The sequence below is a fragment of the Pleuronectes platessa genome, chromosome 5 (genome assembly GCF_947347685.1).
Source record: "Pleuronectes platessa chromosome 5, fPlePla1.1, whole genome shotgun sequence".
In the NCBI taxonomy this organism is placed as follows: domain Eukaryota; kingdom Metazoa; phylum Chordata; class Actinopteri; order Pleuronectiformes; family Pleuronectidae; genus Pleuronectes; species Pleuronectes platessa.
The window spans coordinates 660858-687110 of NC_070630.1; the positions used below are offsets into that span (position 1 = coordinate 660858).

The following is a 26253-nucleotide window of genomic DNA, read 5'->3' on the forward strand; positions in this document are numbered from 1 at the left end:
TTTTTCTTTAATTGATAATTACATTGATAATGATTCAGGTGCAGCCACACAGCTGCTGATTGGTCCGTCCAGTCACTGAGGTGAAGGGCAGGGGCTCTGCGATTGGTCGCTTCGTGTCATCTCAGCTAATAACAACAACAATAACAACAACAGGTGAGAAACTGTCTGTTAATTACTAGGGCGGGGCTTAGTCAGACAGTCAAGTACCTGGGCGGAGCCTAAAGCTAAGCGCGGGGCATTAACAGGAAGTGAAGCCTTTCCAGTAGAAGTTCTTGCACCCAGCTTTGCGCTCGCGGGGGGGCAGGTTGTTCGGGGGTTCGATGGACCGCTCCTGGTTCATCCTTCCTCCTGTGGCCGTGGAGACCATCTCAGCATCCCTCTGGGCGTCGGCCTCGGGCAGAGACATCTGGGCCAGCAGGTCCTCCACCGCACGCTTGCTCCACTCCTGAGGACCGGAGCAGAAACAGCATCTATTTACATCATGTGTGACTGAGGAAGATTCTCTGGAGCTTCTGATCGTATCACATGATCTTCTTCAGCAGATGAGGACAATGTTTTTGATGCTGACATCATCAGCTTCTGGTTCCGACATGACAAACAGATGAAGACCATGAGGACGGAGAGAAAGCTCCAGTGTGTTGAGATGAGACTGAATCTGAATCATGAACAAAGACCAGACTCAGGTCAAAACAGTGAAGTTTAACGTCTGTGAATAAACCAGATGTTGAAGCTTCGCACAGCTGTCGCTCATCTTACGTCACATGCTCCTCCCGTTCCCCCCCCGCAGCTCCTCTCTCCGCAGGAGGTCCATAGAATCATGTGGAGCTCATTCAGGCTCAAACAACAATGTGACTCCTCCTCGCTGCTGCACCACAGTCTGCTAATTCTAATTATGTATTCATGTTCATTAACCGTCATCTGAGGCTCTGTTCACGTGCGTCACAGTGCTGCAGCTCTCCGCCAAAATAAAAGACCTGAAACCTCCACCACAGTGTTGCTGTTCAAGGAGTAAAACCTTCTACTGTTCATCCAACAGAACCTGAACCACTGGTTCTCACTGATGGAAGATCATCAACACATTTGAGTTGGATTTGAAATGATCCTCAATATGGAGATGAAGAGATTCCTCAGGGTTCAAATGTTCTCACGTCCTAACTGTGTTGTAAAGAAACATAAATATAACCAGTGTGCAGGTTTTCACCTTTTCATGGACTCAGTGCTGCCCCCTGTGGCTGGAGGAAACACCCTCTATGATCACTGAGCGTCGTAAATAACAAATTTAGGTTTTATACAAACATTTAGTCAGAGAGAAGATTCATATCGAGTGTAAATGGTCTTTTCCTCTTCTGACTTAAAAGCTTTCTGTGGGAAACATGTTTAAACTTTTATTGTTTTTGTACTAAAACTTAAATGAATATTCTAACCTTTGACCTCTGTCTCTCTGCGATCCCACTGCAGCTAGCAGCTGGTTAGCATAGCTTAGCAAAACGACTTGAAACAGGGGGAAACTGTCTTCTCTTGAAATGAACAGGAGCTTAAATTGTCCCTATCAAATAAACGTTGGACAACATGAAGGGACCTGTCCTGTTGAATTCAGGCTTCAATGCGTTCTGATTGGCTGTTGGGTGTCTCACCTGTGTAAGGAGTCCTGCACTCCGAGCTTTTTGCAGCAGCCGGCGATGATGCAGCTCCAGGTCCAGGTCTTGGTTCTGGTACTGGTCCTGATCTCTGTCAGGCTGAGAGAAAACCGGATTGCACAGAACCAACCCCACGAGGATGAAGAAGGCGGGACAACGTGGACACTGCATACCTGCAGACATCAGAGGAGGAGATGAAAACACCTGAGGACCGGAGTCAAACGTCAGTGAGAGAGGAAAGTTCTTACTGTCTGGTGGTCGGGTGTCTGCTGCAGGTTCTGATCCTGGTCCTGATTCTGGGATGGTTTCTGGTCCCAGTCCTCTGAGCGCTGCTGTTTTGAAGCCTGATGCTCCGCCTCCAGCAGGTCACATGTCCTGGTGTGTTTGACTGACAGGTGGCGAGCTGCGGGGTGATGAAGGAACGCTGACATTCATGTTAAACAAACGTCCATTAGTCCTAATTGACTTTAAATGGAGTCTGAGCAATAAAACAATAAAACTATCAGCAGCAGCGTCTTCCCGCCGCCGGCGACGCTGAGCACCAACACAACGAGGGAATGTGGAGCTGAGAGAAGCACCGGAGCGCTCAGAGGATTAGCAGACTTCATTAGCACTCGCTGATATCTCCATTAAACAAACAGGCAGCCGCAGAGTCGCCCACTCAACATTTAGTGAGAACAAACACAAATTAATTCAGAGGGAGAAACGTGTTCTGCTGCAGAGACGGAGCGAGGACGACGCCGGCAGCGTTCGATTCCCTGAGCTCCGTCAGCAGAACACGACGTTCAACAGCACACACTTCAGCTATCAGCACATTTTGTTTGTATATATTTCAAAAATAATCTCAGGAGCAATTTTACCACAAATTAAAAGTTTTATTCAGAAACTTCAGAATAAAATGAGGATTGTATCGATGAGGAGGCTGCTGCTGGTTGAGGGACACGGATCAGGGGCCTGGTGGAGTCATGTGCTCGATCCTATGGGGTTTGTCGGAGTAATGAAATATTATAAGTTCTGTTATTTACAATGTGCTTCACGAGACGATAAAACAACAATGAGAACAAAGTGACTCTCACATTCGGGATTCACTGTTTAAATAAGGGATGGATGGAAATTAATGAAAGAAAGAGAAGAAGACATGTTTGGTGTTCGTACAGATTAGCCTGATCTCAGGTGTTCGGGCGTCTTTAGTGAAAAGGTTCGATTCCGTCACTGACTCAGATAACGACCAGCCCAGAGTCAGTGAATCCTTAATGGTGATTGGTTGGGGGGCTTGGGTACCATGGGGTACACACACACACACACACACACACACACACACACACACACACACACACACACTCGCCCGCTCCTGGTATTTCATGAGGGCCTGATACGATGATGATTTAAAAAATGTACGTGACGTTCACTCACGTTCATCGTTACGTTCACGTTAATAATATGAAAACTGATTCGTTAAGTTCAGTGTTCGCTAAACATATGCACAACATTGTACTGTACAGTCACTGCAGAGGGGCCGAAGAGCCGCGGGGGGCCGAACCCTGTGTGGAACCGAATTTCTATGGTGTATTGGACGTTTTTGTGGCAGCAGTGTGCATCACTTTTAGCTGTCCCCTGGAAACACTTCCGTTGTGTTGTGGCCTCTTCTTGCAGCGCTTTTCTCTTTTTGCAGGTGTTTTGTCGACTTGCATGTGTTTTCTTAAGTTGCCATTCGTTGAGCTTTCAGGGCCACCGTAGTCAGCTGATCATCTCACTGGAGACAAACTGAAGAAACAAACTCAGCGTGTTCAGGCTCCTGAACTGATGATGTCACTTCCTCTTCCTGTCTTCACATGTTTTCATGATATTAATCATCTCTCACTGGGTCTCTCATCATTTCATCTTTCTATATTTCCCTCCTCAGTGCAGCTCAGCTGTGTCGTCACTTTCTGCTGCTTCCTGTTGTTTGTTTGATTCTCAGAAGCAGATGTTCAACGTGTTGCTTCTCGTCCGGAGAATAAAGATGGAAGTGGAACCATGAGTGAGAACATGTTTGTTGTAGAAGATTTAAAATAAAAATCTAAACTGTCCGTCTGTCTGTCCTGAGGCGTCCTCGGGGGGGGGGGGGGGGGGACTGGTGACTGGTCATAAACACATTAGCAACAGCCAGTTGCTATGGTTACCCATTAACAACGAGCAGCATCACTAAGGAGCTGCTGGAATGAACACGCACACAGAGGCATGATGGGAAAGTGATGACATCACTCTTTGTCCCTGTGAAGTCAGAGATTCACTTTGCAATTATATGACACACTCATCCTTAAACTTTAAATTCACTCTTCACATTTTACTTTGATTTGACTTTTTACTGTAATTAAACTTTATATTCAAATTTCACATTTACTTTTGATTTATATTGATATTTCTTATCAATCAATCAATCACATCATATTAGTATAGTCTCATATCCCCAGTCCCAGTTTGTCTCCTCGTCTTTAACAAGGTGAGACGTCCTCTGTCCTTCACCAAGAGTCAAACTACTGAAACCTTTAACAGGTGAAGAAGGTAGAAACCTCAGAGACACATGTGAGGACCCGTCTCCCAGGACGGACACTAGTCAACAGATGTCCCGTGGAACAGAGGACATCACAGAGATCATTAGAATAAACACTTAGTAGCAGAACTGAAGGTCAATGACCTGATGTGATCATAGTCCACGATCAGGATCCAGCATCAAGATCAGGATCCAGCATCAAGATCAGGATCCACCATCAGGATCAGGATCCAGCATCAAGATCTGAAGCCACTCTAGTCCACAATAATTATCTTTTCAAACAAGTAAAAATTCGGTAAATAACTTTCTGAAAAAACTTTATTTTAACAAGAGCAGAAAATACAGATGTATATATATATATATATATATATATATATATTTATATGTATGTATGTATATATTGTGAGGGTAAATTAACATTTGTATTGTCAACAAAGAAACCAGATAACATTCACTTCACACGATAACAGCAGGAGCATCAGCGGCAGTTTGACCCGTGTGGAGGAATCGAACCTGCACCTGTTCCACCTCGGTCACGATGGTTCTCTTCTAGGAACATGTCATGAACAGCTGAACACAAACACAACATCTCATCCACATACGTTCTTCTGAGAGTTAAATAATTGAACTGATGTTTTCCTGATGTTTCATCTCAGTATCTCAAAACCACAAAGATGGTCAATCATCAGATGGAACTGTGGACAATGCTCTGAAGGTCTGCCCTCTGGTGGCCAGGGCATGGTACTAAAACTGAAATGTCAACAATGCTTTGAAATATGACTGATTACAGTTGCATTATGAACAATGTTTAACCTGATGAATCCGCTGGAAGGTAAAGAATCTAATAACACAGGTATCCTGTTCGACAGATCACAGCCACATTATAAACATTAAGAACAGAAACTGATCCGACGTCTGTCAAACACATTTTATTTAAGAATAACATTCACAAACAGCAGCTCAGGTATGTACACGTGATCAGAGCCTGTAAACGCCGCATCATAATATTATTATTGTTTTTATCAAAGGTCACAGACTGAGGCAGAAAACAACAAGTCCCAGAATGCATTGTTCTGTTGTTTTGTTGCTGTTCAGAAAGTATAAAAATGTCTTATACTTGTTTTTCTGGGTGTTTGTTTGTCACTTCAAGTTTATTGAGCGTCACCAGGTGGCTGTTAGAAAAAGTGCAGCACAGCTGGTCTGCGCTTGTTGTGTCTCATGTCTGTCCCCCTCTGGCAGAAGGTGGCACTGCACCTCCAGAGGTCGTTAAGAGCCGAACATAATCAGAATCTATTAGTAGATAAGTGAGACAGTAAGAGTACTAACAGATATGTTATCAGTAGTAATAGTAGTACTTTGAGGTTATAGCTATCATTAGAGAACGAAAGCAGTTTTATTAGAAGCATTTACTGAAGTATAAGCAGTACCTGTGTTCTGTGTCGTGACCAGCAGGGGGCGACTCCTCTGGTAGTTTCTATAGAAAGTGACTCTTCTTCTCACTTTATAACATCAGTGAACATTCAGGAGTTTCTGTCTCAGTCTCTAGTTTCAAGTCTTCTTCAAACAGCTGATGTTCATTTAGTGAATTATGATCATTTAGAGTCAAACACACCACAAAGCACCGGGGGGGGGGGGGGGGGGGGGGTATACCACAGGGTGATTGACAGCTAGTGCTAGTACGTCAATATGGGCAGTTAATGACTAATGGTTGGTTCATGTGCTAATGTCAGTAGTGTGGATGTCAGTTGTGTGGATGTCAGTGTTTACAGCCTCTTCATACACACTTGACAGCGACCAATCAAACCTCCTGGAAACTCTCCTTTAACAGTCTTAGGCTTCGGTTTACTGTGGGGCGAGAGACACACACATGTTGTTAGAGGAGAGAGAGGGAGTTTACACAAAACATGATCTCTACCAAGTTTAAACAGACGGCAATGCCCCCTGCTGGTGCTTAACAGAACTTCTTTCTGAACATGTGATTGGACACGTATCGTACCTGAACATGTGATAAACACGTATCGTACCTGAACATGTGATGAACACGTATCGTACCTGAACATGTGATGAACACGTATCGTACCTGAACATGTGATTGGACACCTATCGTACCTGAACATGTGATGAACACGTATCGTACCTGAACATGTGATAAACACGTATCGTACCTGAACATGTGATGAACACGTATCGTACCTGAACATGTGATAAACACGTATCGTATCTGAACATGTGATAAACACGTATCGTACCTGAACATGTGATGAACACGTATCGTATCTGAACATGTGATAAACACGTATCGTACCTGAACATGTGATAAACACGTATCGTACCTGAACATGTGATAAACACGTATCGTACCTGAACATGTGATAAACACGTATCGTACCTGAACATGTGATAAACACGTATCGTACCTGAACATGTGATAAACACGTATCGTACCTGAACATGTGATAAACACGTATCGTACCTGAACATGTGATAAACACGTATCGTACCTGAACATGTGATAAACACGTATCGTACCTGAACATGTGATAAACACGTATCGTACCTGAACATGTGATAAACACGTATCGTACCTGAACATGTGATAAACACGTATCGTACCTGAACATGTGATAAACACGTATCGTACCTGAACATGTGATAAACACGTATCGTACCTGAACATGTGATAAACACGTATCGTACCTGAACATGTGATAAACATGTATCGTACCTGAACATGTGATAAACACGTATCGTATCTGAACATGTGATAAACACGTATCGTACCTGAACATGTGATAAACACGTATCGTACCTGAACATGTGATAAACACGTATCGTACCTGAACATGTGATAAACACGTATCGTACCTGAACATGTGATAAACATGTATCGTACCTGAACATGTGATAAACACGTATCGTATCTGAACATGTGATAAACACGTATCGTACCTGAACATGTGATAAACACGTATCGTACCTGAACATGTGATAAACACGTATCGTACCTGAACATGTGATAAACACGTATCGTACCTGAACATGTGATAAACACGTATCGTACCTGAACATGTCTCTGGGGTTGAGCGCAGCCAGCCAGTAGCTGTAGGAGTCGGTGTAGTAGTTGCAGGTTCCTCGGCCGTGACACTCGATAAAGGGAATCTTCCTGAAGTTCTCCAGACAGGATCCAGGTGAGGCCAGGGGCTGACCTGACCCCTCCGCCCCCACACCTGTTTCCTGGAGACCAACAACAACAGCAGAAAGGTCAAAGGTCAGAGCAGCAGCTAGCAATGAGGTGAACCCTGTGACTCAGTCAAACATTTGAATCTCACCATCACGAAGGAGAATCCCAACCAGAGACGATCCCACCCAGAGGGACAGTCTGGGACCAAACTGGTCTGACTGTGGATGGCGATCACGTTAGCTCGGGCCTCACATACAGTGCACCTGTGACACATGAAACACACAGTACACGTGATACACATGACACAGACCTACAGTACACCTTTGTGTGTGTGTGTGTGTGTGTGTGTGTGTGGGGGGGTCTTACCGGCTGATGTAACTCTCCAGAAGTTGCCCAGAGATAAATGGGACGCTGCCTGGCAGTGTTTCGTTGGTGGAGAGCCAATAGGAGTAATCGTTGCGTGAGGCGTACCGACAGGTGCTGTCGGTGTTACAGAACAAGAAGGGCATGGTGGTGAAGAGAGGGAGACAACTGCCTAACGTACCTGCAGAGAGAGAGAGAGGGAGAGAGAGGGAGAGGGAGAGGGAGAGAGAGGGAGAAAGAGGGAGAGGGAGAGAGAGGGAGAAAGAGGGAGAGGGAGAGGAAGAGGGAGAAAGAGGGAGAGGGAGAGGAAGAGGGAGAAAGAGGGAGAGGGAGAGAGAGAGAGAGAGAGAGAGAGAGAGAGAGAGAGAGAGAGAGAGAGAGAGAGAGAGAGGGAGAGGGAGAGAGAGAGAGAGAGAGAGGGAGAGAGAGACAGAGAGAGAGAGAGAGAAAGAGAGAGGGAGAGAGAGAGAGAGAGAGAGAGAGGGAGATAGGTAGAGAGAGAGGTAGAGAGAGAGAGAGGGAACGTTTTAAGAGCGTTTGGTGAATAAGGCCAGATCTACGTAACAACGATGCTAGCTCCTGACGTAAAAACAAGTCATGTTACCCAGGTCTTGTCCGTGAGCTCGGTTGTTTCCGTTGATGAACAGCAGCGAGTAGCCACTGTACACCTCACTGGACCCTGCAGGGCATGATGGGACAAAGAGGTTTTGGCTGTGTCTGGTGAACAGGAAGCCGTCCTTCTCTGTCATGTCCCCACAGGGACCCTGCAGACCTGGAATACCTTTAGCACCGACCGGACCTCGTTGACCTGCAACACCTGTCGTCATAGAGCCAGATCTGGAATCAACTGCTGGTTTAGATCGAGGAAAACAAACTACAGCACATCTCAAAGTTATCAGAGTCTAGATGGTTCAACAACCTGATCTCTGGATGTGGACCTGGTCTCTGGACATTAATGTTGTCTCTGGATGTGGTCATGGTGTCTGAACTTGAACCTTATCTTATGATGTGAACCTTGTCTTTGGATGTGGACCTGGTGTGGGCTGACAGAAAATCAGATTTGGTACCTTTCAGTCCCTGGAATCCTCTGCCTCCTTGATCCCCTTTCAGTCCAGGATGACCTCCCGGTCCTTGGTTACCCGCTTGCCCTTCACTCCCCTTCACACCTGCAGCCACGGAACACAGCTTTAAAACGCAAATCCCACTGTTTGTATGTAAAACTGCCTCTGCTCCTCTCAGACCTGAACCCTCAAACAAATAACACACTCACCTTGGATCCCATGTCTCCCACGAGCCCCTGGGGGTCCTTTTTGTCCTTGGCGGCCCTGATCTCCAGTCAAGCCTTTGTCTCCTGGAACCAGGTTCACCTCCCTGGTTGCATCCTTCCCCTTTGTTCCTGCAGGGGGCAGTATTCAGTAGTGAGCAGTGCACTGTAAATGTCTTTGTCAGAGTAGCCGTAAAGTGTCTGACTGCTGTGATTGGACAGTTCGCTGTGTGATGTAACTGTATACCTCTCCTCCCAGTTGGTCCTGGGGGTCCTTGTGACCCGGCGTTACCTGGTGGTCCCTCGTCTCCCTTCAGACCTGACACACACAGGGAGCCCAGGGGAAGCTCGGTGAGACGTGGTTACAGTCAAACAGGAAGCTTCACTTCAGAGTCCCACAGAACAACTTGAGCAACATGAACACTGGTCACTTGACTGGACTTCTTACCCACAGGTCCTGTGACACCAGTTTCTCCAGTCCCGCCTTTGTGTCCAGGTGGACCCGGGGGTCCGTCTTCCCCCTGTCAACGACAAACATACTGACTGATGATTTCATCTAGAAGAGGCGACTCAGTTCAAAACCAACATGAATTCCTAAAAAGATGGAAAACTACAGCAGAATGCATACAGAGGTCACAATCTAGTTGTGAAAGCATCTTAAAATGTATTTATCACAGATGAACCCATTCATATTAACACTAGTCATTAAAAAGATCAACTGAACCTTTCTGGTCAAATTTAGTTAGAATGATTTATGTTTAAATATTTCTTATTTGCTTCTTTAATCCAAAGACTCAGTTCAGCACCGACTCTCTGTTTGGGATTGAGATTAACTGAAAGCTAAATTCATTTTCTCAATCGATGAGACAAACTGACCGGCTTTCCTCTAGGCCCAGGGTCGCCAGGGTAACCAGGTGATCCTGGGCCACCAGCTGCTCCCTTAGCTCCCATCTCTCCTTTATTACCAGGACCTGGAGGACCAGGAGGACCCTTACAGCCGGGGGGACCTACAAATACAGAGACCATTAGAGACATGATGTTCAGAAACCGCTGCAGGGATTCGTCGAGAGCTCCCTCAAACTGTCACAAGTGATTCAAAACGCACCTTTAATTGCGAAAGGGAAAATCAGGATTAAACGCTCTAGAGCACCAACTAAAAGGACTCAATGTGCCTATTTACCCCTTGGGCCTTGTGCTCCAGAGACTCCGCCTTCTCCTCCTAGTCCTGCAGTGCAGATTCCTTCCAATCCAGGATAGCCGGGAAGACCAGGGGGTCCAGGGGGACCAGGACAACCCGGATTTCCCCCAGGACCACTGGAACCAGCAGGGCCACATGGACCTGGAGGACCCTTCTCTCCAAAAGAGCCTGAGGAGATGGAGCATGTGGTGTGTGTTATATTTCTTCTTCTTTAGCTCCATTGAAGCTAAACTCATGATCAGAGGTGAGGACTCACCAGGTGGACCTTTCCCTCCTTCATGGCCACGGGGTCCAGTTCCAGGAGCTGGGGAAAGAAAACTGGTCAAGGCTTGTCACATCAACTCTTGGCAGTTGACTTATTTTGTGCATATAAATGTTCTAACTATTCAAACCAGATCCAGTTTAATCCAATCTGGCCTCCTACCTCCCATTGCTCCTTTCTCTCCTGGAGGCCCAGGTATCCCATCTTGTCCCTGGTTTCCTCTTGGACCAGCCGGACCAGGATCTCCAGGAGCCCCCTTGTTACCTAAAAAATGGTGTTACACCAGCCTGTTTCCATCAACTCCGTCAAGATGCAAAGGACGAGCACTACTGCCACCTGATGGCATTAATAACTGTGTATCACTGGTTTCTATACCTGAAAGACCGCTAGGTCCTGGTGGGCCAGTTGTTCCTGAAGAACCATCATTACCCTTCTCACCAAGAGATCCAGGAGGACCTGTGACAGACAGACAGACAGACAGACAGACAGACAGGCAGACAGACAGATAGACAGACAGACAGACAGACAGACAGACAGACAGACAGACAGGCAGACAGACAGACAGACAGACAGACAGACAGATTAGCATATATGTTCATTTAGTTGTGTTTCCAGTCAAAGATTAATTATTTATTTCTGGACAATAAGGAAACTGTGATGTTAAGGTGTCATGTATTCATGTGAGTAATATTCCAGTATCTTCAGTTTTCAACTCTTCATGTTTCGTGAGTGAAGAGTTCAGTGTCGAGCTCTACTCCTTCATATCGAAAGGAAACAGTTGAGATGGTTTTGTTATTTGGTCGGGACTCGCCTGGACGACTTCCACTGGAGGTTTTCTGGGCACGTCCAGGAGGGATTAGGTTGGATGGTTGGATGGATGGATGGATGAATTAAATAAAAGTCCATCTTTTGAATTGATGCTAAAATCACTTTATTTGAACCTTTTTATTTTCATACAACAGAACACAGATGGACCACAGACTGTTTAATCTTCATATAAATATATAAACGGTAAAGAATCATACCTCTGCATCCCGGGGGCCCAGAGTCACCTTTAGGGCCACAGGGGCCACATACTCCTGGAAGACCAAGGCTCCCAGAGTCTCCTGGTTTCCCCTTTTTTCCTAATAGTCCTGGACACCCTGAATTCCCCTGTGAGGGACACAGAGCCAGAGAGACACTGAATCACATCTGTAGTCAAATACTAAACTAAACACATCCAGGTCATAAATATGTATTTATGTATAATGGAAATAAAAAACTCTTGATTTAAAAGTTATTGATTTAAGAAACTACATTTGGCTTTAAACCGCATGAGTTCCTGAGAGATAGAAAAGGTCAAAGAACAAGAAGAAGCAGGAACAGGACCCTGGGCAGACTTGAAGGAAAGGAAGAAAGCTCTTGCTGTAAGTGTGATACCTTCTCTCCAGGACATCCTTTAGATCCAGGTCCAGGTGGACTCGGTTCTCCTTTAGAACCTTTAGGTCCTCCTGATCCTGGTTGTCCATCTGGGCCAGATTCTCCACATGGGCCTGTGGAACCTTTCTCACCTTGACATCCTGCACAAAGCGAATCAGAAGATCACATCCTGTGATGTTTGCCTTTTTAACATGTAGTGAGTCGTGGGTGGGGATGACAAGGTTACCTGGCCTCCCCATCTCCCCTGGGCTACCAGGAAGACCCCTGGGACCAGGAGGAACCGTCTGTCCATCTCTGCCAGGGTTGCCAGGAGGGCCTGACACACAGAGACAATAATTTAGTTTGTTTCAGTTTAAGACTAAATCATAAACAACATAGGTTCTTTATTCACTTAACAATGATCCAAACACTGCACCTTCTGGTCCGACCTCTCCAGGTGCACCGCTTCTGGCGTCCCGACCTTGAGGTCCAGGGAGGCCCCTCTCTCCTTTACTACCAGTGACACCTGTGGGCCCTGTAGGTGAGACAGGAAGCCGACAGACAGGTCACACACAGGATGTGAGACTGAACCGCTGATGACACTGCACAGTGACCAGATTACATGTCCAATGTATATAGAATATATCGATATATATATATATCAATCAATCAATCAAGAGCATCAGCGATATAGTCCCTGATGCTCTTTATAAACAGGCATTGATATGACAGCTAGCCAGGCTAACTGTTTCCCCTGTTCCCGGTCTTCATGCTAAGCTAAGGTAATTCACTGCTAGCCGAAGCCTTTTATACGTAACAAACTAAATTCAATTAAAGTTATATAAACTCATATAAATCCACTAAACAAAGGATTTCTGCGGATGTTCGTTTAACAGCGACTGAAGTGATTTATTAAATTCACAAAGAAAACAGAACCTGGTTCTCCAGCGTCTCCCGGGTCTCCATGTGTCTCAACAGAGGTCTGGAGTCCTTTAGGTCCGGTCTCCCCTCTGTCCCCCTGAGGCCCTGGAGGCCCCTGAGAACCCCTGCCCCCGTCGACTCCCATCTGACCTGAGACACAGAGAGAAAGTTAAAGTGAGACACAACTGACTTATTCACCGATTGATTGATTGATTGATTGAGTGATGAAACCTTGTGGTCCTGGTTGCCCCGTCTCTCCTGGTTTCCCATCATCCCCTAGATGCCCAAGAGGTCCTGGAGGACCCATGTCCCCTCTGATACCTATAACACACATATATTGCAGGTTGTTGATCCCATACGTACAGATCGTTGTTTCACCTGTTTCAACAGAACCACTCGTTCATTCTGTTTTCCCTGTTCATTAAGAATCAGCATAGGGCCAAATCATAAAACCGTTTATAATAGAGAAACCAGCAGTTCCCACAATAAGCAGCACTTTGTGACTGTGGAGGAGGGGGGGGGGGGGGGGGGGGAGTGATGGATGGACAAGAAGGGAGAGAAGAAAAAGAGGTAGTAGGGAGAGGGAGGAGACAGAGACCAGCAGCACTTGTGCAGCATCAGCTCTGACTTTAATTTGTTCACACTTTTATCAAATAAACACAGACTATAATAGAATGTCTGTCCAGGATCAGTGTAGTTAATCATAGTAAATTCAAATGTTATTAAAAAATGGTCAGACAGAATCAGGTTTTGGGGAAATATTATTGCATTTTCAGTGTCTCTGTCAGAACAAGATCAAGAGTGTGATTTCAACAGTGAGTGAGTTTATTCACATGTTGGGTGAAACCAATGGAGTCTTTTATTGAGTTGAACCTCACCTGGGCTTCCTGGCTCCCCATTGGTCCCTGTCAGGCCTTCCAGTCCGATACCGCCTATTGGCCCTTGAGGTCCATCGAACCCTGGAGCCCCGTTTGCCCCCCGAGGCCCCAGGGATCCCACGCCGGGCAGCCCAGGGTCACCCTCTAACCCTTTTGTGCCTCTGGCCCCTGGAAAGCAGAATATCTGTTAGACTGAGAGACAGGTTCTGGTTTCACTAAATTCTACAAAGAAACGTCGGGTTAGGGTTAGGTTCCTGAGTGAACCACCTGTGAATCCGATGACACCCATCTGTCCTTCCTCTCCATCAGGTCCAGGAGCCCCTTCTTTACAGGGTCCAACAAAGCCAAAGGGACCAGGTTCACCATCCAGACCACAACGACCTGAGAGAGACTCCACTTAAGTTCACTTCAGTTCAGTTCATTAAAGAAGAAAAACTTGACACAGGTGAAGGTGATATTGTCTCTACATGAAAACCTGAGCCTAAGAGAGATGTCAGTACTCATAGAATTTATTTTATTGATCATCATAACATAAATTGAGCTACCATTGGGCCCTGGTGGGGCATCTTGTCCTGGAGGTCCTGGAACTCCATTGATTCCTTGGGGTCCGGGTTCTCCTTGGGAGCCCACAGAGCCATCATCTCCCTGAGGCCCCAACTGACCCTGCTGTCCTGGGAAACCAGTAGCTTTGTCCCCCTGTGACCACAGAAACAGACAGTGACCGGACATCCCCTCTGTTTACAACTAACAGAGACACAGGTCTGACAGAGGACGTGGGACGGTACTCTTCTTCTTCAGTCCACTTACACATCGAGGACAAGGGACACAATCTTTTCAATGGCAATGTACATATTTTGGTCGGAGACAGTAAATCAAGTCTGAAGCCTCATCACCACTTCCTCTTAGAAATGATGTAAAATATCTCTGATACAAACGCTGCTATCTTGCACGTTGTTATTCTGAGTCTCGGCTCAGACGTTATTGACATCAATCCGAAACCTCCGACATTGTTTAGGTTTGGTCAACACTACCTTTGGCCCCGGCATCCCCGGTGGACCAGATGGCCCAGCACGTCCCTTGATTCCAAAACTCGATAAACCTGGATCACCTGAAGGGCCCTTCACTCCTGCGGTCAGACAAAATTAAATATGCATTATTGCTATTTATCATCAGCCGACTGGTTTCTTCAGTACAGTTCCTACACTGACCTTTCACCCCTGGGAACCCTGGGGGCCCCTGCACAGAAAACCCACTGTCTCCTTCTTCTCCCTTTGGACCAGCAAATCCAGGATCACCTGGAGGTCCTGTCTCACCTGTGAGCAGCAGGAGACACAAGTGAATCAGCAGATGAACGTGAACAAATGAATGATGCAGTTTGACGTTTGCATATTTCCAATAAAGAGCTGGGGCCCGGCTCTGGGGCCCTGATCGTTTACATGGTTAGTGCGACCAGTGACTTATATAAGTAGGTTTTTACAGATGTTTAGTTTTGAGTTTAAAACCTGATCCAACAGGTGAACCTGTCTCACCTTCAGGTCCTGGATTTCCTGATAAACCTTTCTCTCCTTTCTGTCCTGGATCACCTGGAGAGGTCTTGATTTCACTTGGAGAACCTTTTTCACCTGAAACAGACGGACAGTCGGACGGACAGAGAGAGAGTCTTAGTTCAGGGTCTGAGCCAACACCTGTCCTGGACACTCAAGAGGACTCTCTCACCAGGACTCTCTCACCTGGACAGACTCACCTTGTTTTCCAGGAATCCCTCGCCGTCCCAAGACTCCCACGTTGCCTTTAGGTCCTGGAGGTCCTGGAATGCCGATACCAGGAGGTCCTGGAGGTCCTCTCTGTCCTATAAGTCCTCTGGGACCGCTCTCCCCGAGTGGGCCCCTGTCACCTTTCTGTCCCAGAGGCCCCTGGAGGGCGGACACATGGAAACACAGATTTCTGTCTTCGACCTGGTGGCATGTGACTGACTCGGTTTGACCACCCCCGACCCCCCTCTCATCTGACCCGAACTGATACTCACAGGGTTTCCTTTCTGTCCCACAACACCTTTCGGTCCAGGGACTCCCGCAGCTCCGTCTGTCCCCACAAGACCTGACTGTCCTGACACCCCATTGGCCCCTTCTTCCCCCTTCTTCCCCACCCTGTGCATGATCCCTGGCTCACCAACAGGTCCTGGGGTCCCCGGGTAGCCGGGAAAACCAAAGGGGCCCTGGGGGCAGAAGTAAGAGTCATCATGCTAGCTGCTGCTAAGCTAACTCTGTATCAAATTATATTATATTATATTTAGTGCTGGACTCACCTGTGGACCAGGTGGTCCTCGAACTCCTGTGACACCTTTGTCACCTTCAGGTCCCGGAGAACCATTCACACCTGGAAACATTACGACATCAGACAGGTGACTTTTATATTTTATAAACTGATACTTACAAATCACAACATCCTCAACAAGAGTCAAACTACAGAGAAACGTTGTGATCAGTGAACAAAGCTCCATGTGAGGATCCTCTCGAGGACAAAAGTCCCACAGATGCTGATGGAACTAAACACAACAACACAACAACAGGATTCACTACATGAGAGGAACCAGATTGTAACTTCATGGAGAAGAGTGTCAGTGTTTTAAAACCGTGTGAAGTACGGTCACATGTCTGTTAACAGGCTGTTCATGTCAGTAGTGATTATTGATAACATGTGAATAGAAGGGAATTTTGTTGAATTGAATCGTGACGTTTGACCGTTGTGAGTCTGTGTGAGTGTGAGAAGGGGACTGCACAACGTCATCATACATTTGATCGGCCCTTATGAGCATAGTCCCCTCAAACTATTCAAAGCTAAACAATAGTTTCCTTGACGATGGACCGTATGAAGAAGAAGAACATTTTTGAAGGGTGGACCAAGCAGAGAAGGAGAAAAAGAAGTCTCAATGAAAACCAAGCTGTTCTCCACTGATCAAAAGTGACTAGCTGCGGCGCTAGCGCCACCTGCTGGCGCCTGCACAGAAGCACACATACAGGTGATAAGTTCATGTACGTCAGGACAAAAGGAGACTCGAACAGATGACGCTGCAATTAAACACAACACTTATGATTATTTTCAAGGATTCAGGTGACTGCCCATTGAACTTTAGTAAATGAGCAGATTGCACATGCAGGGATTCTTCAGCTTGGTTGTACTTGTGGTACTTTGGTTTTTCACCAGCACCTGAAGGCAGCACAGTCAGGGAGAATACTGTCTCGTGATTTTTAAACCTATTTTTATAAACCTGCCCATTTTTTAAGCAATCACATTTGCTTGGGTGGTTGATAGCATATTGATCTGTAGCTTTACAAGGTCTTTAAGGTATTTATATAAGAAATTATCTGATAGAGAAACTGAGCAGCAATGACTTATTGACAGTAATGGTAGAATATGCGACTAGACATAATGTATATTTTACAATTTTATTTAAACATGAGGTCAAAGGTCATTGCGTGGATCACATTATCTAGCGTTCAGATAATCTGACACGTTCTTACCTGTCACCCCGGCTTCACCTGGCTCTCCAGGTCTACCCGGGGGTCCAGGGGATCCGTTAACAACAGGACAGACGAAGCATGTCTCCCCCTTGTCACCTGTCAATCAATTAATCAGTCACTCAAACAATCAACCATACAAAGCTTCCATCAAAAATCTGAAATTTGAACTGTGATGTCAGTGGATGACTACATATCAAACGTTATCACATGACATCATGTCATGTGATGTCCTCTTAACGTGAAGTCTCACCCATCTGTCCCTCCTCCCCTCTGGTCCCAGGAAGTCCCATCAGGCCTTTCACACCTCTAGCTCCCGGAGGACCGACGTCTCCTGGCAGGACATCTGAGAGACAGAGGAGAACCTTCAGATTCTATTCGTCTGAATCTTTCGTCATGAATCGTTTTGTAAAACAAGTTGTTATCACCTGGTTCTCCTGGTTCTCCTGGTTCTCCTTCAGCTCCTGGAACTCCTGGGACTCCAGTCTCTCCTGGGGGTCCAATGATGAGGGGTCCGGGCTCTCCTGTTTCTCCTTTTTGTCCAGTGAAACCAGGTGTCCCCTGGGGGCCCAGAGGCCCAGTAGGAGCCACACCTTAAAAGAAGAAGTGATTTCATTTAAAGTAATATTATACTTATAATACTAAAGATGTTCTCATCCTTAATTTATGTTTGCATTTAATTACTAATAATGTAACTATGATGAATTCGGATGATTAATAATATTTATATGACCAGTAACAGTAAGTGAGAGAGAGAGAGAGAGGGATGTGGTGTGTACCTGACTCTCCCTCCAGTCCAGGGAAGCCAAGGATTCCTAAAACAAGAGAAGAGGAAGAAGATGATGAGGAAGAGGAGGCTGAAGAAAGAATTAATCACTGTCCAGCGCCATCCTGTTTTGGGTGGAGAGCCTGACATCCATATAACAGCACTAGCTGTCAATTACACTGGTATAAAATTCAAACGTGATTTAAAATGATATAAACCGTTTTAACTCTTCATAATTGACTGTGTGATACCTCTTTCTCCAGGGGCTCCAGGGGGTCCTCGGGGTCCTGGGACACCAGGCTGACCCTTCAGGAATATGTGATTCCAAACAATCTGATCACACACAAAAAGACGTTTAATCTGAGGACGAACACTCTGCTGCTGCTAAAAGATGTGGCTGCTGGAAATGAACCGGACGTCCTGTTGTCACTGGTGAGATTAAATTTGCAGCTTCATGACCACGAAAGTCAATTTTCTTCTGTTAAAGCAGAATAAAACAATAAAAGTAAGTTTCCCCAAACTCACCTCTCCTGGAAAACCTGGAAGTCCACGATCACCTGTCTCCCCCTAAAAATACCAAAGTAGAAAGGACAGTTTGAGGTGACACAGCAACGTTTTCCTGAATGAAGTCCAGGTTGAAATCTGATACGTGTTCCTTCATATGGTTCTCACCTCGGCTCCTTCAATACCTGGAGGACCGAGGTACCCACGGTCCCCTGGGTCTCCCTGCAGACACAAACAGTTGAAGTCAGTCTCTGCACAGTCTGGAATTCTAAACTAGCATTAGCGTAGCATTAATTACCGGATCACCGAGTTCTCCGACGAGTCCATCTTTTCCCGGTTTACCCTGAAACACAAACAGCAACACGGTTTACCACCTGCTCAGTGACAACTTTACTGTGGGCAGAAGAAATAAATCATAGATTAATGTTTCTCTCACCAGTGAGCCAAGGTCACCTTGATCACCCTTATCTCCCTTCACCCCTTCTTTCCCAGGTACACCCTGAAAGACGAAAGGAAACGCACACGTCAGTCAGGCTATCTGGAGACTGTGTCACATCTCGTTCAGAGTCGACTCACATTAGGTCCGCGACAGCCTTTCTCACCAACTTCACCTGGTTCTCCCTGAAATATAAATACAGACAGATATCAGCGGGAGAGAAAGACAGACATGTGGACACAGAGACACACATATGAAGACAGACCTTCAGCTCTTTGGGTCCCTCAGCGTACAGTTTGATTCCCTTCTGTCCAGGAATCCCAGAAGGTCCAGGATCACCCTGAAAACCAAACACAGCAGATGATGCTTATGATGATTGTGTTGAAATCTGGGGAAAGGAAATAGACTTTAAATACGCGTTTCCTCTTCCTTCCACTATCTCAGCTCCACCAATCAGGAGTCTGTCTCATCTGTCAATCAGGACGTCTCAGCCTGTTTTTATTTCATCAAATAACTGATTCAAACCAAACTGATCAGAAACACTTGAACAAAGCGACCTGACGAGACAGAAACCATCTTTGAAATACATTTCTTCTTCTTCTTCTTCTTCTTCTTCTTCTTCTTCTTCTTCTTCTTCTTCTTCTTCTTCTTCTTCTCTTAAACAATTAGTTAATGACTACTCTGACTTTAAAGTTTGGTCCATGTCCCATCTGCTAACGTGGAGGAGGAGGTGATATGATGCTGTGTTATATCTTTTCTTTGTGAGGTTAATTGTCGGGTGGTAACGGGTGCTTGTTGTTGCCTTGGATGTTTTGTTGTATTGTTTTTATTCGTCCTCTTTTTGAGCCACTTCCTAATGGTTGTTTTGCAAAATCCTACATAAATCAAGTTTTGCTTATTAAACAGTGCATGATAGTAATGCTCCTTGACGTCGGTTACCACCCGCCAATAAACGAATTAAGAAAGTTATTATGGATGAGCCTTACTGCTGCCAGGAACAGGGGGCATCCAGAGGGTTTGGCTTCACTTTAGGGAGCTGTCATGTCGTCCATTTTAATTCACAGTCAATGATGTGGAGGTGTACTCACCTTTCGTCCTCTGGGACCTGGAATCACTGGACTGGGACCCTCCTGACCCTGAAACACAAACACAGCGTCGTCAAGATATAACAAAACTGATCTCAGATCGGTTCAGCCTCTGGGCACACTGACCTTTTCTCCCTGTAACCCAGGAAACCCGGGACTTCCCTAAAAATAAGAAAAAGTAACAGCTTATGTCATTATGGGGAATTTCTGATGCTTAGAATAGAGTTTGACAGTCTCAGATTTGAAGCGTACAGGGCGTCCAGCGGGTCCTGGTGGTCCTGCGAGTCCGAGTTGACCAAGATCTCCCCTCAGCCCCTAAAACACACACAGCCAATCAGAGACAAGGTTTTAAGGTTTAAACGTGTTTAACAACTGTTCGTCTGGAAAAGAAAACGTCAGTCAGTGGCTGACCTTTTCTCCCTCTGGTCCTGGTGGACCTGTTGGTCCCTTAATGTCCCGAGGGACGGGGAAGACGAACGAGTCGCCCTGAGACCAGAACAAAACAGAGACCATCAGCAACATCTCGTCCCTTTATCACCTCCAACACAATGAAGGATTAAACACAGAAGGCGTAACGTTGTTTGATGACACAAATTAAACCTTAAGATGTTTTCAGATATGTCTCATTAACACAGGAAGTGGAGCTACAGGACTCAGGTGGGTTCTCTCACCTTTGTGCCTCGCAGTCCTGTTTGACCCTGCAACACATTTACGCAGTTAGCTTTAGCTTCTCAGAGCAAATTAGCAAAATTGAGCTTCATCTTGTTTTGACTCAATGACTGACATATAAACAGGGATTCTTCCAGTATCTAATCAGAGAGTAAGACTTACTTGAAAGCCAACAGGTCCTCGAACTCCAGGGGCTCCTCTGTACCCAACATCCCCCTGGAACATCAATCAATATATCTGTCAATCAGTCAATACAACACACTTATCATAAATAACACAGGTTTGAATTTTTAGCTGATGGAGGGTAGATCATTATTTTGCCAGTGAGTCTAATGTTGTTTCTGCGTTCCCTGTAAATATCCCACTTGGCATTTGTTTGTCCGACTCTGTTTTAGTGAATCCATGTCACTGAGTCGCCTCAGATTTGTTCCATGATAAATTCATCTGCACGTGACTTTTCTACAGAGTCAGTAAAAGGTTAAGAAGAGAAATCTGCACCAAGATCCAAACGGAACCAGCATCAGAACGCGATCCATCACTTTGATAATCAGGTAAGAATAATGAATAATGATTAATGAAAACTTTAATCATAATGTTACTGGGTTCTGTTCTGTCCGCAATTTACTTCAGTAGCAGAGGTAACACATGATCTTTTTTGATACAGATGATACACAAGTGTATCTTACCGAACCCCCCCCATTATAGTAAAGATTATAACTGTAGATTAAAGAGATTAAAAAAGCTTTTTAATACTGAGATGTTACCTGGTGCCAGATATGCTGTGAACATATTATTTCAATAAAGGTATTTTTAGAAAGGCAGAATAAATACCTTTGCCCAGTAGGGCTCAAACTACATTCAGTAAAATACGATGACCCAGTGAGCAGGTAACATTCTCTACCTTTGTCCCATTGCATCCTGGGAAACCTGGTTGGCCAATTGGTCCGTCATGTCCAGGAAGCCCCTGCAAAACAATGATAAGTAACTAAATGACCAAAGCTTTTTAACTGTAACTTTATTTTATTTTATTGAGACAATATTTCAGATTATTACATTTTTTCCTCTCTTTTTCCAATTCTGTTACAATAATATTCAATAAAAAAGAGCTGTTAAACATATAAAGTTTGGGAGAATGGAGTATGTAGAGATAATTTAACACTTGATCACCACAGATTTTAAATACTCGATGTCTTTAAATCATCTCAATGTTAGATTCCCTGTTACTGCCAATGTGTTGTGAGCGTTGTAGAGTGTCTTTTACCGGAAGTCCTGGAGGTCCTGGAAAACCTGGTCTCCCTGAAAGACCCTGAAGACACAGGGAGACATATGGTGACTGACTGATTCAGGATCTCTCTCTCTCTCTCTCTCTTGTTTTCTCTCTCTCTCTCTCTCTCCCTCTCTCTCTCTCTTGTTCTCTCTCTTTCTCTCTCTCTCGTTCTCTCTCTCTCTCTCTCTCTCTCTCTCTCTCTCTCGTTGTCTTGTTCTCTCTCTCTCTCTCTCGTTCTCTCTCTCTATCTCTCTCTCTCTCGTTCTCTCTCTCTCTCTCTCTCTCTCTCTCTATCTCTCTCTCTCGTTGTCTTGTTCTCTCTCGTTCTCTCTCTCTCTCTCTCTATCTCTCTCGTTCTCTCTCTCTCTCTCTCTCTCTCTATATGTATGAAATCAGTTTCATCTTGAATCCCTGATCGTCATCAGTCCTACCCTTGAGCCTTTGAGTCCTGGACTTCCTGCTGCTCCATGTTCACCCTGAGGACAAATAAAACATTATAATACTGTATATTCAGCAGGATATATCATTATAGTATAATGATTGCATATGACTTTGTAAAAGGTTTTCTAAAACTAATGAGGACCAAACAGAGAACCCTGAAGAAATCCACAGTCTGAAAAAACTATTGAGATAATAACGATGACAAAAACAAAGACAAATTAATAACAAAATAATGACAATGATTGGTTGTTACCTTCTCTCCTGGTGACCCCTGGTGACCCTCGTTTCCAGGGTAACCAATCAATCCAGGAAGTCCAAGTTCTCCAAGGTTACCAGGTTCTCCCTGTAAACAGATCCTGTGTCAGTTCACCTGCCGTCCACAGAGAGGCAGTATAGTCAGGTGAGCCCAGGTGAGTTCAGGTGTGTGACCCTGGCTGTGGTCCCTGAGCGAACATAAAGACGTTTCACGCTCAGCGGAGAGGAACCGGCCTTTCTTCTTCTTCTTCTTCTCCTGCTGAACTTCACAGGGTTCACACCAGGGTGGTCTCACACCTGAGTCCCTTCAGACCACTTCACCACCAACCTGAGGCCTTCACTCTCACCTTTTGACCTTTGACCCCATCACAGTGACACAACGACTTCCCACTGCAGTGACACACCTGGAGAGACAAGGAAACACAGATTTTATCCCCCCCCTCACACACAGATACACACACTAGAGTCACACAACAGAAATGACTCAAGAGATTAATTAAGAGTAAAAAAATTGAACATGATCAGCTGTTCTCTGAGGCCCCCACAGTTCAGGGGCCCCTGCACGTCACCATCGTCCCTGTGTTGGTGTTAATAATATCAGACACAGAGTGTGTGAATTCAAACCACCTGTTGGTGGCGCTGCTGCAGGAGTCTGCTCGGTCCAGCCTGATGTCAAACAACAGCTGCATTGTTGTTGTTGAACATGTTTTTATCTGTGCGACATGTTTCTGAGGATTTAACCCAAACATGTAATTGTGTCCTGCAGCTGTAACTGTGATAACCAGGCAGACAGACAGGAACACGAAGGGCTGCTGACGTCTTATCTCCATTCCTGTCTCACATCCAACACGGGGGACGCCATGATGGCGGGAGACGCCTGAACACGTCCTGGAGCGATGCATCACGGTAAAAGTTCACTTTACTGTGAGTCTGAATCTCAGGGTGGAAATGTATTATTACATATCTAATGATAGATATTTTCAAGTATTACTATAATTATTGTGTATATTGTTTCTTTTTTGCTTTGAGTTTTGTAGCAGAGTCAAAGTTAAATTCAAGTCTGAGGTTTGTGTTCAGTTTTAGACTCCAGCTTGTGTATCTTCAAATGTGACACTTTTCTGCAAGTTCAGGTTTTAACATCACGAAGAATAAACTTAAACTGTTTCTTTATGACATCACAGTATGACATCACAGTATGACATCAGCATGTCATGAGATAATGTAAGAGATGTGTGTGAGTGTGTTTATTTATGTGTGTGTGTGTGTGTGTGTGTGTGTGTCTGTGTTTCTACATGTGTGTGTGAGTTTGTGTGTGTGTGTGTCTGTGTGTGTGTGCCTGTCTGTGTGTCTGTGTGTCTGTGTGTGTGTGCGTGTCTATGTTTGTGTGTGTATATGTGTGTATGTATATGTATGGGTGTGTGCGTTTGTGTGTGTGTGTGTGTGTTTGTCTGTGTTTGTGTCTGTGTGCGTGTTTCTATGTGTGTGTGTGTTTGTGTTTGTGAGTCTAAATGTGAGTGTGTGTGTGTGTGTGTGTGTGTGTGTGTGTGTGTCTGTGTGTGTGTGCGTGTCTTTGTGTGTCTCGATGTGTGTGTGTGTGTCTATGTCTGAGTGTGTGTGTGTGCGTGTCTGTGTGTGCGTGTCTGTGTGTGTGTGTTTCTATGTGTGTGTGTGTTTCTATGTGTGTTTGTGTGTCTGTGTGTGTGTGTCACAGTAATAACAGCAGCTCAGGACAAAAGCTGAGCTCAGATGAACTAAATCAACAGATGAAAGGACAGATGAAAGGACAGATGAAAGGACGGCTCTTCACCCGACAGCAGCAGTTTTCACACAGAAAAACGTTTTCATCACTGAGACTCAGAATCTTTGATCTCACTTTATTTACTGCACAACAACAAGCTGCTGAGTAACTAACTGAGTAACTGTAACTCAGTAACTAACTGAGTAACTGTAACTCAGTAACTGTTACTGAGTAGCTGTAACTGAGTACTCCTCCCCCTCAGTCTGTAGACAGACAGGTTTTATTTCCTGTCTGACATTCTTCCTACATTATTTTCAAGCGTGTGTGTGGGGGGGGGGGAGGGGGGGAGGGGGGGTTCTCATGTTGTGACTAGAAGCAGAAGAGACAGGAGATAACAAACAAGCGATGTTAACAAACTTAACACACACGACACACCGACACACAATGAGTCTCACTGCTCTAAATTCTTCTACTTCTGTAACAACTTTACAAAAGTAATGCCATAGTGTCTTCTCTATCACCCCCTGGTGTCTGAATGCAGTACAGATCATAAACCCTCCTCCTCCATGTTAGCAGATGGCACATGAACCAAACTAAATAATCAAAGTAAATGTTAATAAATGTTTGTAAAGATGTTTCGTTTCACATCGTTCTCTCACTGATGTTTGTTTCTGATCAGTTTGGTTTGAATCAGTTATTTGATGCTTTAAAAACAGGCTGAGACGTGATGATTGACAGCTGACACTGACTCCTGATTTGTTGGGAACGTTTGTGGGCGGAATCTCGATACCACTGCCCAACTCCAGGAGTTAATTGGATCCTCACCACAAGATGGCAGAGTTTGTATCTGGGATATTTCAGCTTCATTTCTGGAGGAAGTGGAGACGAGTCGTCTTTGACACTTCGATCAGGTAATGATGTCATATTTCAAACAGAGACAAGAACAAGAACGTGAACAGATCTTTTTCTGTTCACGTTCATGTTCTGGATCAAACTCTGTCAAGTTTCCAATAATTCAAAATCTTAGTTACTGGTTATATTGGTTGAAGCTATGGTTAGTTTCCAGCCTCTAAATCAGAGACTTGTGTAAACTGGTCTCATTTTAGGGTGAAAACTCTTGGGTTGTGTTTTAGTCTGAACAGAAAGTGAGACTTCCTGATTGGTTCTTATCAGTCACATGACTCGACTAGCACTCAGCTAACACTTAAAAAGAAATCGCTGCTCTCAAAAAACTCTGTTCAAAACTTTCTACAGTTTGTGAAACTTTTCTGTTAAAAATTAAACTGAACAAACACAAAGTTCACACACATCTGTCTGGTACCATGACAACACACACAAACACAAATACACACACACACACACACACACACACACACACACTGAATCATGAATCAAAATTAATCATTTCAAAATAAAATCACCTTCAGATTTTCAGTAAGAGCCCAACAGACACTTAATTTAAAGTCTAAACACTTTGCAGGTGTGTGTGTGTGCGTGTGTGTGTGTGTGTGTCTCACCCTGTGTTCAGGAGCACCGCAGCAGCAGAGAAGCAGAACCAGCAGCAGGACGACGCTCCGCCTCAGGCCGCCTGGAGGCTCCATACCTCCGGACACACAGCTGCACAGTCCCGGCCTCATCGCACCGGGTCCACGGTCGCTCGGCTCGGGATGGACTGCGCTCCTCAGGGGGGGGTCTGTGCAGCATCCCGCAACATCCACTACACACACTTCCGGTCTTGCTCTGAAAATAAAAGCCCCAAAACACGGATCTGATCAAACTGTTCATGACTCATGTTAGTTTAATATATAAGAACAGTGGAAAGTAATGATACTGATTTAGTTAATAAATACATTAGTGTCTGAAGTACTAAATCATATATTTATTGATTTGTTGCACATAGGAAAATAAAAACAACAGGTTTTAATTCAATACCCTGAGA

General features: G+C 45.0%; 2 protein-coding genes across 3 annotated transcripts; both read right to left on the minus strand.

Moving 5' to 3' along the window:
* Positions 1–1947, minus strand: sst1.2 (somatostatin 1, tandem duplicate 2). Of its 2 annotated transcripts, XM_053423355.1 has the most exons (4): positions 1886–1947; positions 1635–1810; positions 208–445; positions 28–125 (listed from the first exon to the last, which is right to left on the minus strand). In XM_053423355.1, the coding sequence occupies exons 2-3, from the start codon at positions 1806–1808 to the stop codon at positions 239–241; spliced, it is 381 nt and encodes a 126-aa protein (XP_053279330.1). In that variant the 5' UTR covers positions 1809–1810; positions 1886–1947; the 3' UTR covers positions 28–125; positions 208–238. The 2 variants fall into 2 exon arrangements, with proteins under 2 accessions (XP_053279329.1, XP_053279330.1); XM_053423354.1 differs by having other exon boundaries at positions 1–445.
* Positions 1948–5084: 3137 nt separating this feature from the next.
* col4a3 (collagen, type IV, alpha 3) lies at positions 5085–25981 on the minus strand. The gene is made up of 52 exons (XM_053423013.1): positions 25832–25981; positions 22924–22980; positions 22575–22664; positions 22312–22356; positions 21875–21919; positions 21515–21577; positions 20776–20829; positions 20616–20642; positions 20356–20430; positions 20197–20259; positions 20071–20106; positions 19948–19995; positions 19125–19199; positions 19000–19044; positions 18860–18922; positions 18722–18766; positions 18592–18645; positions 18445–18486; positions 18171–18252; positions 17933–17968; positions 17582–17746; positions 17407–17499; positions 17157–17252; positions 15941–16011; positions 15662–15850; positions 15380–15548; positions 15156–15257; positions 14844–14939; positions 14667–14761; positions 14181–14331; positions 13903–14016; positions 13636–13803; positions 12989–13078; positions 12773–12907; positions 12273–12371; positions 12084–12173; positions 11858–11997; positions 11464–11590; positions 10814–10894; positions 10601–10702; positions 10433–10480; positions 10159–10344; positions 9855–9985; positions 9427–9499; positions 9226–9297; positions 8985–9110; positions 8782–8880; positions 8319–8531; positions 7718–7895; positions 7500–7614; positions 7232–7404; positions 5085–6015 (listed from the first exon to the last, which is right to left on the minus strand). The coding sequence occupies exons 1-52, from the start codon at positions 25949–25951 to the stop codon at positions 5934–5936; spliced, it is 5034 nt and encodes a 1677-aa protein (XP_053278988.1). The 5' UTR covers positions 25952–25981; the 3' UTR covers positions 5085–5933.
* Positions 25982–26253: the final 272 nt, after the last annotated feature.

Coding starts and splice junctions, on each gene's coding strand:
- sst1.2 (XM_053423354.1), bottom strand. CDS start 1,808: ATGCAGTGTCCACGTTGTCCCGCCTTCTTCATCCTCGTGGGGTTGGTT. Junction 446..1,634: donor GTGCAGGACTCCTTACACAG/GTGAGACACCCA, acceptor TCCGGTCCTCAG/GAGTGGAGCAAGCGTGCGGT.
- col4a3 (XM_053423013.1), bottom strand. CDS start 25,951: ATGAGGCCGGGACTGTGCAGCTGTGTGTCCGGAGGTATGGAGCCTCCA. Junction 21,920..22,311: donor CAGGACTCAAAGGCTCAAGG/GTAGGACTGATG, acceptor CTGTGTCTTCAG/GGTCTTTCAGGGAGACCAGG. Junction 11,591..11,857: donor AAGGATGTCCTGGAGAGAAG/GTATCACACTTA, acceptor TGTCCCTCACAG/GGGAATTCAGGGTGTCCAGG.